At 41.6% G+C, this 12,986-nt stretch overlaps 1 protein-coding gene across 5 annotated transcripts in view; it reads right to left on the bottom strand.

Annotated features, from left to right (window-relative positions):
- The window catches only part of LOC133558337 (integrin beta-3-like), a 92,090-nt gene that overhangs the window by 15,854 nt on the left and 63,250 nt on the right, over nucleotides 1–12,986 (bottom strand). For all 5 annotated transcript variants that reach the window (XM_061909633.1, XM_061909630.1, XM_061909631.1 and 2 more), the window contains one exon: nucleotides 7,593–8,028. In XM_061909633.1, coding sequence (XP_061765617.1) covers nucleotides 7,593–8,028 — 436 coding nt within the window. The remainder of the gene's footprint in view (nucleotides 1–7,592; nucleotides 8,029–12,986) is intronic.

Here is a 12,986-nt window from a genome sequence, read left to right as displayed (position 1 = left end):
TATTATTGTCTGATGATGTGTTAAAATTAATTGTAGGCGCACAAATAAATCACATAAAAACTGTCAAAAAATATTACATTTCATAATATACAAAACAACATTTTTGTAGAATATTATTAATACGAATCATTTTAGAGAAACAATGGCCAATAAATGACGGACGGGCAAGTTTGTAAAAAACATATAACATACATAAAAATACATAATCAAAGAATGGCAAAATACCTAAATAAATATTTCTCAAAAAGAAAATACTGAGATATAGTAATGTTCAGTATCTTAAAAGTGCAACTTTTATCCCTTCCTTGCCAGCATATCTCATAATACTATCGCAATATTACCAAAGGCTACAATTACATTTTTTTGTATGTGTGCAATCCAAAACACTTCAAAAATAGTATCTCTGGTGTTAGGTCAACTGCATGCAGACAAGACAGTGACGGTGCAAAAAAAACAGTGGAAGCCACTGTCACCATAACAACACCCTATATAACAACAATAACTAATGACCACCATTCGAACGCAGTTTCGCGGTTGTTGTGAAAAACCTTTTCCAGAGTTTTAAGGCAGGGACATTTCCAGAAATCTCCTGCTTTGGCCACTTCTGTTTGCACAGAACATGGGTTTATTTTTAGCTTCATGACAGCACGCCAGGCCGAGACGAGTAAGCAGAAAGGTATTTGCATGTTAGCGTGTCAAACGGGGAATACGCTGCTACATTATGGAGGCTTTGGGGAATGCAGATAAGCATTTCAGTGATATGCTGAAATGTGGTGAAGAAGGGCACAGGATAGCGAGAGCTTCATCGCAGTTAGTATAGATTAACTTTGCACAATTAAGTTTATGTCGCTAAAAGGATTAACTCTACATGCGTGTTTTGCTGTTTCGTTTTTCGTGACACTTGTACCAAATGAAAAATATTCCTATAGAAGTGACGTCCCATAAATTATTTTTTTTTACACTTTTTACCATTCTAAAACTTTTTTTTAATTTTATTTTTTAAATACAACTTTTTCATAAAAAACACCGTTTTTACCAAATGGATGGACACAAAATATACAAAGTTTGAGTCTGATCACAGCTAAAAATAAATTTTCAATTGTTTTGAAGGTATGCATTTATCATATTATAATTAATATTACAAAACCCAACACCAGTGAAGTTGGCACGTTGTGTAATTCGTAAATAAAAACAGAATACAATGCTTTGGAAATCCTTTTCAACTTATATTCAATTGAACATTGTATCTTGGATTTGCAGTCTATTCAATTGAATATGGGTTGAAAAGGATTTCCAAAGCATTGTATTCTGTTTTTATTTACGATTTACACAATGGGCCAACTTCACTGATTTTGGGTTTTGTACAATATATCAAAATTTTGTCATTATAATGCCAGTCAATAGGCCCAAATTGGACCCAAAGGAAAGGAGTGAAGGCATATATGCCAATCTCCTATTATATAATAACTACCTATCAAAACAGTTAAATAAGTAAGCAAACAAGCACCTGTTTTGTACATTTTGCAATAAAGCATAACTTTATTTGACACTTAACATCAAACGGTGAAAAAAAAAAAGTCGCAATACAACTTTATCATTAAAGTTGAGAATTAGTGTTTAATTGTTCCTACATCTTTGTTTTAGGTTATAATAAATATTAAGTGCTTATTACTTTTTTTACACTTAAAATACTAGACTGAAACACTGAGTCTATTGTATTAAAATGCCTCAAAATCTGAACACTGCAAGTATTGTGTCAGTTATCTTTATCTAATGAGTGAATGACATAAAAAAAATTGATGAAAAGATACGGAATATTGAACGTATTGTTTTACCCTATGACAGAGGTTAACTTTGTTTTACACTTGATTACTATTAAAGTATATATTTTTTAATTTTGCCCATCATCCACAATCCCCATGTGGGACAATAACACACATGTTTTTCCCTTTTCTGTGCATTCTAATTAGTGAAAAAACTGCTAGTAAGAGGCGGCTAACACTGCAGATAATGGGATTTATCTATTCCGCTTATAAAGCCCTCTAAAACAATGAAAATCCACCAACAATGCTTTATTTACCTAGACTGCACATTAACCAAGCTACAGTATGGTGACCATTTTACTGTAAGAGCTAACACCAAGGAACTACTTTTCTGGCATTGTGACATATCACCTGGCTCACACTACTCCTTCAACCCCTAGCGAGTAGCCAGCTACTAGTTGCGAGGTAGCTTGAGGTGCTAATAATGTTGGTTGCATTAAAAAAGAAGCTTTAACTGCTTCTGTATTGTATTTCAGTTAGGAAAAATGTATGCTATATTATAAATCATGAATTTCAAAATCCACACACTACTAACTTGATACTAAATAGCTCTCAATTTGTCTATCAATAAATGGAACGCAGCATAAGAGCCGACGACAACATCCATAAGAAGCATAATTTATCTGAGGAATGAGGATTATTCGGAACCTAGCAGCTCAAGGAGAGAACAAGTGCTGAAAGATACAACCATCCAATGAGTCAGCATTCCAGTTAGAGCGGACATTGAAAGTCACAGTTTTATGTTCTTATTTGAAACGTTTAGCAAAAGTGCTACATGATAACGCTCCAGGGCTCCCACAAAGTCTGTCATTCGTGGTAGAAGAAAGTGCTCTCTATGTTGTTATTGTTGATGGAAATAGCCTTTGTTAAGCGCTTTTTGAAATCTATGAGCCCAGGAAGTAAGTTATCGTAATCCTTTAAATGACCCAAAAAATATATGTTATCAATAATGTAATTTATTTACAGCATGTATATAAAATAGAGATGTCTGATAATATCATACTGCCGATATTATCGGCCGATAAATGCTTTAAAATGTAATATCGGAAATTACAGGTATTGGTTTCAAAATTATCGGTATCGGTTTAAAAAAGTAACATTTACGACTTTTTAAAACACCGCTGTATACACGGACGTAGGGAGAAGTACAGAGCGCCAATAAACCTTAAAGGGCACTGCCTTTGCGTGCCCGTCCAGTCACATAATATCTACGGCTTTTCACACACACTAGTGAATGCAACGCATACTTGGTCATCAGCCATACGGGTCACACTGAGGGTGGCCGTAAAAACAACTTTAACACTGTTACAAATTTGCGCCTCACTGTGAACCCACACCAAATAAGAATGACAAACACATTTTAGGATAACATCCGCACCGTAACAACATAAACACAACAGAACAAATTCCCAGAACCCCTTGCAGCACTAACTCTTCCAGGATGCTACAATATACACCCCCTGCTACCCCTACCACTCCCCCAACGCCGCCCACCTCAACCTCCTCATGCTCTCTCAAGGAGAGCATGTCCCAAATTCCAAGCTGCTGTTTTGAGGCATGTTAAAAAAAATAATGCACTCTCTGGCTTCAATAATAAATATGGCAGTGCCATGTTGGCATTTTTTTCCGTAACTAGAGTTGATTTATTTTGGAAAACCTTGTTACATTGTTTAATGCATCCAGCGGGGTATCACAACAAAATGAGGCATAATAATGTGTTAATTCCACGACTGTTGACATCAACATCTATAATTAAGAGTTGGACAATATCGGAATATTGGATATCGGCAAAAAAGCCAGTATCGGACATCTCTAGTATAAAACATTGATCAATCAATCAATCAATGTTTATTTATATAGCCCCAAATCACAAATGTCTCAAAGGACTGCACAAATCATTACGACTACAACATCCTCGGAAGAACCCACAAAAGGGCAAGGAAAACTCACACCCAGTGGGCAGGGAGAATTCACATTCAGTGGGACGCCAGCGACAATGCTGACTATGAGAAACCTTGGAGAGGACCTCAGATGTGGGCAACCCCCCCCCTCTAGGGGACCGAAAGCAATGGATGTCGAGCGGGTCTAACATGATACTGTGAAAGTTCAATCCATAGTGGCTCCAAGACAGCAGTGAGAGTCCCGTCCACAGGAAACCATCTCAAGCGGATCAGCAGCGTAGAGATGTCCCCAACCGATACAGGCGAGCGGTCCATCCTGGGTCCCGACGAGCGGTCCATCCTGGGTCTCGACTCTGGACAGTCAGTACTTCATCCATGGTCATCGGACCGGACCCCCTCCACAAGGGAGGGGGGGACATAGAAGAAAGAAAAGAAGCGGCAGATCAACTGGTCTAAAAAGGAGGTCTATTTAAAGGCTAGAGTATACAGATGAGTTTTAAGATGAGACTTAAATGCTTCTATTGATGGAGGTTTTAGATTTTTTTTTAAAGAACTTTATAGGCGGAATAAATGGTATCCCCATTACCTGCTTTGATAGCCGCCTCGTACTACTACAGATGTTTTATAATAAAGTAACGTGTGTTCTAGTCCCACGAAAGGATTGTGGATTATGGGCTGAATGAAATAAAAAAAAGTGCACTTTTTCTTTAAAGACGGTTTTCAGTCGTTCCACTTTTTGGAGTAGTTTTTGTAATTGTTTTCAACTTCTTTTTACGCAACATATTTTTATCCTTGAACCACAGTAAATTATGGTTTTATGCAAGACCAACAATACAAAACGGGTGTTCAACCTCAAGGCTTTGACTTGTTTTTTGCACCGAATGAATAAATCCCAGGTTAGCTTACTCATGCACTTGGTTTACATAATGTTTTTTGTTTTTTTTACTTTATGTCTCCTTTTTGTGAAGTTAAACCTTTTAACCGATACATTTGAGCTCAAAATTCAAGATGTGCATTTAAATACTCAATGTTAAACACCCATCCATATGTTTATTGTGACTGGAGTGTGTGCGGTGTGCTGAAGAGAATTGTTTTCGGGTGTAATTCTTCCCAGATGAGGTGCGTGGCAAGTCACTACGCGGTAAAGAGGGGCTGCCAGCTCAGTCGTAATGCAAACGCGCATGTGTGTGCATCTGCACTGAAACACATCACTAGGAATGTAACAATATTTGCTGTCTTCAAATACAAATTAGAACCAAGTAAGAACATGAAAAACATTACGGTAGAAATCGCTGTTTTGAGAGCAGCTGTTACAGAGCTAATACACGGATTAGATGAGTGAACTCCGTTCTACATTGCTGCTAATTGCATCGCAGAATATCAAAGAAGCCAAGCCGGTATGTGGGATTTGAGCGGAGGATGTTGTTGTGGCTTGTGCAGCCTTTTGAGACACTTGTGATTAAGGGCTATATACATAAACTTTAATTGATTAATTGATATGCCCCCCAGTGACTGTGAGCAGCATAGGCATGACATCAACACAATCTGATTGGTGAATGTTTCGTGGCAAAGGTCTTCTCTGCTGGCCTAACCTAGTAGGCGCACTCTTTTACTATGAAGTCACGATGTTGTAACATGTGCAGAATGTGGCTTGGCATTGTGTTGCTGAAATAAGCAGGGGCGTCCATGAAAAAGACGTTGTTTGGATGGCGACATATGTTGCACCAAAACCTGTATGTACCTTTCAGCATTAATGGTACCTTGCCGGAGGTATAAGTTACCCATGCCTTGGGTATTAATACACCCCCGCACCATCACAGATGCTGGCTTTTGAACTTCACACCTATAACAGTCCTGATGATACTTTTCCTCTTTGGTCCTGAAGACACAACATCCAGAGATTCCAAAAACAATTTGAAATGAGGACTCGTCAGACCACAGAACACTTTTCCACTTTGCATCAGTCCATCTTAGATGTGCTCGGGCCCAGCAAAGCAGGCAGCGTTTCTGGGTGTTGTTGATAAATGGCTTTTGCTTTGCATAGTAGGGTTTTAACTTGCACTTACAAATGTAGCGACACACTGTAGTTACTGACAGTGGTTTTCTGAAGTGTTCCCGAGCCCATGTGGTGATATCTTTTACACACTGATGTCGCTTTTTGATGAGGGATTGAAGGTCAATGCATCGGCACTTACGTGCAGGGATTTCTCCAGATTCTCTGAACCTTTTGATGATATTATGGACCGTAGATGGTGAAATCCCTAAATTCCTTGCAATAGCTCGTTGAGAAATTTTGTTCTTAATCTGTTTGATGATTTGCTTACGCATTTGTTCACAAAAGTGGTGATCCTTGCTCCATCCTTGTCTGTGAATAACTGAGCATTTCATGGAAGCTGCTTTTATACCAAATCATGGCACATACCTGTTCCCAATTAGCCTGTTCACCTATGTGATGTTCCAAATAAGTGTTTGATGAGCATTCCTCAACTTTCTCAGTCTTTTTTGCCACTTGTGCCACCATTTTTGAAACATGTTGCAGGCATCAAATTTCAAATGAGCTAATATTTGCAAAAAATAACAACGTTTACTAGTTTGAATGTTAAGTATCTTGTCTTTGCAGTCTATTCAATTAAATATAAGTTGAAAAGGATATGCAAATCGTTGTTTTCTGTTTTTATTTACGATTTACACAACGTGCCAACTTCACTGGTTTTGGGTTTTGTACATATAAACTGTCCAACTTAAAGATGGCATGTATCACAGGGGTTATTAACCGTTTTGACCTCGGGGCCCAACTTTTCCACTTACAGAGGAGCCCCTGCCCACTCAAATATTAACACGTAAATAATAATCTTCACTGGTTTTGTGTTTTTTTTTGGCTTCACGGTGGCAGAGGGGTTAGTGCGTCTGCCTCACAATACGAAGTTCCTGCAGTCCTGGGTTCAAATCCAGGCTCGGGATCTTTCTGTGTGGAGTTTGCATGTTCTCCCCGTGAATGCGTGGGTTCCCTCCGGGTACTCCGGCTTCCTCCCACTTCCAAAGACATGCACCTGGGGATAGGTTGATTGGCAACACTAAATTGGCCCTAGTGTGTGAATGTGAGTGTGAATGTTGTCTGTCTATCTGTGTTGGCCCTGCGATGAGGTGGCGACTTGTCCAGGGTGTACCCTGCCTTCCGCCCGATTGTAGCTGAGATAGGCGCCAGCGCCCCCCGCGACCCCGAAAGGGAATAAGCGGTAGAAAATGGATGGATGGATGGGTTTTGTGTTTTGTACAAATGCATTCTAATCAGGACATACATTTTAAGTTTTCACTATTAATCTCAATGTTGGATATATTTGTTTATTTGCATGCGATGTGTAATGTTACATTTGTTAAAATAAGTATTTTATTTAAGACTCTTGATTTAGTTATTTGAAAATGATTCCATAAAAAGTACAATTTATTTTTAGTCTACAATGAACAACATTATTCAAAATAGAATGTTGCTAAGAGTAATAAGCAGTGTAATTTCAATATACTAGTTTCTGATCAAATAAAAGAAAAATCTGTTTTAAATTATCTTTGTCATGTGGATTCAAGAGGTGCTTTAAAAAGTAAGGAAAATAAATTGGAAAAATCGCAAATCAAATTTTTGGAAAAACAATTGGGGATTTCTTTTTAGGCCATATCGCCCTGGTCTACATCCAACTTAGTAAAAGTTATGTTTAACTTTTCTGAATTCTACAAAAACACTTAAAAGTGTTTGATTACCTAAAGTAATAGCACACATTGTGTTATCAATATGCAGCTTTAAGAGGTTATTGCAAGGGAGTGACAAACAGTTTTTTAGTGGTATTCTGGGACACATAACGGGAAATGGACTTACCAGAGCAGAGTTCCCCCTTGTCACGAAGACAGTTGAAGTCATCGCACTCGCACATCTTCCCCCACACTTTTCCAAAGTCACTGCTGTGGCACACGCACTGACCGCACACGCAGTCCCCGCGCCCGTTGCAGATACCCCTGGACCCGTCCCCGGGCTCTGTGCAGCGGTCCTGCTCCGCGGGGCCGTAGTCGCCCTCGGCACACTCGCAGTGCGGTCCCAAGCGGCCCGGGTGGCACATGCAGATACCGCACTCGAAGGTGCCGTTGCCCTGGTGACACTTGGGGCTGAAGGGCTGTGCTTTGTTCTGGCACTTGCAGTCGCACTCGAAGGTGACAGTGATGGAGAGGGAGTCCTTGAAACCCACCGGCTTGATGATGAAGGTCTTCTTCTTCTGTTTGGGGCAGGCTCGAGCTCGGGCCTCCACACTGAAAGACACCTGGGCGAACGAACATGTGGTTGAAAGATGATAACAGTACTATAGCATAGAACACCGTACTATACTCTATGACAGTGTTTCTTAACCATAGTGTTAACTTAAAGGGCCTTCAAAAACATCTGTTTCTCAGCTGCGGTCCCTATATGGGCCGCATCCATCCATCCATCCATCATCTTCCGCTTATCCGAGGTCGGGTCGCGGGGGCAACAGCCTAAGCAGGGAAACCCAGACTTCCCTCTCCCCAGCCACTTTGTCTAGCTCTTCCCGGGGGATCCCGAGGCGTTCCCAGGCCAGCCGGGAGACATAGTCTTCCCAACGTGTCCTGGGTCTTCCCCGTGGCCTCCTACCGGTTGGACGTGCCCTAAACACCTCCCTAGGGAGGCGTTCGGGTGGCATCCTGACCAGATGCCCGAACCACCTCATCTGGCTCCTCTCGATGTGAAGGAGCAGCGGCTTTACTTTGAGTCCCTCCCGGATGGCTGAGCTTCTCACCCTATCTCTAAGGGAGAGCCCCGCCACACGGCGGAGGAAACTCATTTCGGCCGCTTGTACCCGTGATCTTATCCTTTCGGTCATGACCCAAAGCTCATGACCATAGGTGAGGATGGGAACGTAGATCGACCGGTAAATTGAGAGCTTTGCCTTCCGGCTCAGCTCCTTCTTCACCACAACGGATCGGTACAACGTCCGCATTACTGAAGACGCCGCACCGATCCGCCTGTCGATCTCACGATCCACTCTTCCCTCACTCGTGAACAAGACTCCTAGGTACTTGAACTCCTCCACTTGGGGCAGGGTCTCCTCCCCAACCCGGAGATGGCACTCCACCCTTTTCCGGGCGAGAACCATGGACTCGGACTTGGAGGTGCTGATTCTCATTCCGGTCGCTTCACACTCGGCTGCGAACCGATCCAGCGAGAGCTGAAGATCCCGGTCAGATGAAGCCATCAGGACCACATCATCTGCAAAAAGCAGAGACCTAATCCTGCAGTTACCAAACCGGAACCCCTCAACGCCTTGACTGCGCCTAGAAATTCTGTCCATAAAAGTTATGAACAGAATCGGTGACGAAGGACAGCCTTGGCGGAGTCCAACCCTCACTGGAAACGTGTCCGACTTACTGCCGGCAATGCGGACCAAGCTCTGACACTGATCGTACAGGGAACGGACCGCCACAATAAGACAGTCCGATACCCCATACTCTCTGAGCACTCCCCACAGGACTTCCCGAGGGACACGGTCGAATGCCTTCTCCAAGTCCACAAAGCACATGTAGACTGGTTGGGAAAACTCCCATGCACCCTCAAGAACCCTGCCGAGAGTATAGAGCTGGTCCACAGTTCCACGACCAGGACGAAAACCACACGGTTCCTCCTGAATCCGAGGTTCGACTATCCGGCGTAGCCTCCTCTCCAGTACACCTGAATAAACCTTACCGGGAAGGCTGAGGAGTGTGATCCCACGATAGTTGGAACACACCCTCCGGTCCCCCTTCTTAAAGAGAGGAACCACCACCCCGGTCTGCCAATCCAGAGGTACCGCCCCCGATGTCCACGCGATGCTGCAAAGTCTTGTCAACCAAGACAGCCCCACAGCATCCAGAGCCTCCACCACTTGTGGCAGTAAGGCCAATATTAAACAAACAGATGGATGTCTGGAATTAAAAAAATATGCCTTAAGTGGTGAAGCTGTATTTTCAGTTGCACTTAAATGTTGACAGTTTATAAAAAAAAAACACATTATAATTAATTTAGTTACAATGTATTTATTTTAGCAATGCGTTATTGTATGTACATTTATTTTTCATCAGTTTTTATGAGTAGCTTTTCTCGTTTTTAAAAAAAAGAAAAGATCCAGCTCAGTGGATCTCAAATGGGGTACTTGAAGGTATGCCAAGGGGTATGTGAGATTTTTTTTTTTAAATATTCTAAAAATAGCAACAATTCAAAAATCCTTTATAAATATATTTATTGAAAAATACTTCAACAAAATATGAATGTAAGTTCATAAACTGTGAAAAGAAATGCAACAATGCAATATTTAGTGTTGACAGCTAGATTTTTTGTGGACATGTTTGGGCCGGTATAGCTCGGTTGGTAGAGTGGCCATGCCAGCAACTTGAGGGTTGCAGGTTCGATTCCCGCTTCCGCCATCCCAGTCACTGCCGTTGTGTCCTTGGGCAAGACACTTTACCCACCTGCTCCCAGTGCCACCCACACTGGTTTGTATATAAAAATTAGATATTGGGTTTCACTTTGTAAAGCGCTTTGAGACACTAGAGAAAAAGCGCTATATAAATATAATTCACTTCACTTCCATAAATATTGATGTTAAAGATTTATTTTTTTGGGAAGAAATGTTTGGAATTAAATTCATGAATCCAGATGGATATCTATTACAATCCCCAAAGAGGGCACTTTAAGTTGATGATTACTTTTATGTGTAGAAATCTTTATTTTTAACTGAATCTCTTGATTATTTTTCAACAAGTTTTTAGTTATTTTTATACCTTTTTTTCCAAATAGTTCAACAAAGACCACAACAAATGAGCAATATTTTGCACTGTTATACAATTTAATAAATCCGAAACTGATGACATAGTGCTGTATTTTACTTCTTTATCTCTTTTTTTCCAACCAAAAATGCTTTGCTCTGATTAGGAGGTACTTAAATTAAAAAAATGTTCACAGGGGGTACATCACTGAAAAAAGGTTGAGAACCACTGATTTAGCTAATCAAGCAGAGGGTGATAAGGGTGAAAGAAGAACATTTACAAAATTACAAAAGTGGTTTGTGGCAAACACCGCCAAAGTTAGAGTGTGCGCCCTGAGATCGGTAGGTTGTGAGTTCAAACGCCGGCCGAGTCATACCAAAAACTATAAAAATGGGACCCATTACGTCCCTGCTTGGCACTCACCATCAAGGGCTGGAATTGGGGGTTAAATCACCAAAAATGATTCCTCGGCATGGCACCGCTGCTGCCCACCGCTCCCCTCACCTCCCAGGGGGTGATCAAGAGGATGGGTCAAATGCAGAGGACAAATTTCACCACACCTAGTGTGCGTGTGACAATCATTGGTACTTTAACTTTAACAACTGAGACCCCTATTATAAACAAAAAGGGACAGCTTTTGATAACTGAAGCACAACAAGAAGCTTGCTGGGTGGAGCACTTTAAAGAGGTTGTGGACAAACCAGCACCCAGATCAGAACCTGCCCAGCGGGCACAAGACATCGAAACAACATTGAAAACTTGTTGAATTTGGGTCGTTGAGCACTTCAAACTTAGCGTTGCAACAACATGCGTTTGTCAGAATTGTTAGTGACAGTTTGGTCATGTTTGTGTTTTCCTGTGTTTCGCGTTTTAATTCTTGTCCAGTGCTCTTATTTCTAATTTCTACTTCCTGTGTGTTTGAAACACTTCCTCTCCAGGTGCTCTTGCTTTGTCAGTATTTCCTGTTTGGTTTATGTGTTTTGAAGCACCTTTACTTTCTGTCCCATGTCCTGCCAGCACACCTGATTCTCATTAATTAGTTTTATTTAGTTCCACCTGGGTCCATCCTTCTGTTCTGGATCGTTCTAATTGGTAGTCGACTGCCTGTGCACCTCCCTGTTGCCAACAAATATACTTGTATACTTGGTGTAACAGTACAAGCAACGCTTATCAAAATCCTAAGAGCTTTTTGACGCCGTTTCATCCATGTTGGATTCTGACGTTGAATTGACCATTGAAGTTTGGTCATTTTCCATCCAATATTTGACAACACAAATACAATGTTGGAAAAACATGCTTATTGATGATGTTTATTTAGAGTCAGGTTGTGACGTTGATTTGACCATTGAAGTTTGATAAGTTTCCAACCAACAACGTGGATGAACGTTAATACATACTATTTTGCAACGCTGTTTCAAAGTCGGGTTTAAAAGACATGTATGTATCGTTTAGTGCCTACTGGGTAATATCTCAAATTGCAGAAAAAGACTTGGAAATTGACTCTGAACCACCAACAAGGAAGAAATTGTCCCAATCATTAACACCCCTGGCCAAAATAACCTGAATGCAGAATTGTTCAAGGCAAACCCTGACCTTGCTTCTAAAGTATTCCAACCACTCTTCTAAGGTGTCTGGAACAAAAAAGAAATCCACAATGACTGGTCAGAAGGAGTCATATAAAGATTCCAGAGAAGGGCAACCTCACAGACTGCAACAATTGGAGCGGTATTACACTCCCGTCAATACCATGCAAAATCATGGCAAAAATTATTGGACAACGGTCCCTACAAAGCGGTAAATGAAAAGCTTCAAAAATAAAATGATTTTGCTGAGGAAGGGGATGCATTGACCAGATATTTGACCTTGGTAACATTATAGAGAAGTGGTTCTTAACCTGGGTTCGGTGAGTCGGCCTCAGGGGTTCGGCGGAACCTCCACCGCGGAGGTCAAGACACACCCGACTCATCGTGTAAATAAAAACTTCTCCCTGTCGGCGTATTATGGATACAACCAAACAATGTTCCCTCTAATTTTCCATCTGATTTGCAAGTGTGTAATTTGTTGTGAGTTCATGCTATGTGTTGGTTTTGTTCTTTGAACAAAGTGATCTTCATGCAGGGCTTCACGGTGGAAGAGGGGTTAGTGCGTCTGCCTCACAATACGAAGGTCCTGCAGTCCTGGGTTCAAATCCAGGCTCGGGATCTTTCTGTGCGGAGTTTGCATGTTCTCCCCGTGAATGCGTGGGTTCCCTCCGGGTACTCCGGCTTCCTCCCACTTCCAAAGACATGCACCTGGGGATAGGTTGATTGGCAACACTAAAAATTGGCCCTAGTGTGTGAATGTGAGTGTGAATGTTGTCTGTCTATCTGTGTTGGCCCTGCGATGAGGTGGCGACTTGTCCAGGGTGTACCCCGCCTTCCGCCCGATTGTAGCTGAGATAGGCGCCAGCGCCCCCCGCGACCCC

This window comes from Nerophis ophidion, linkage group LG08 (assembly GCF_033978795.1).
Source record: "Nerophis ophidion isolate RoL-2023_Sa linkage group LG08, RoL_Noph_v1.0, whole genome shotgun sequence".
Taxonomy (NCBI): domain Eukaryota; kingdom Metazoa; phylum Chordata; class Actinopteri; order Syngnathiformes; family Syngnathidae; genus Nerophis; species Nerophis ophidion.
Note: the sequence above shows the minus strand (reverse complement) of the source record. Positions and strands in the feature narration are given on the sequence as shown.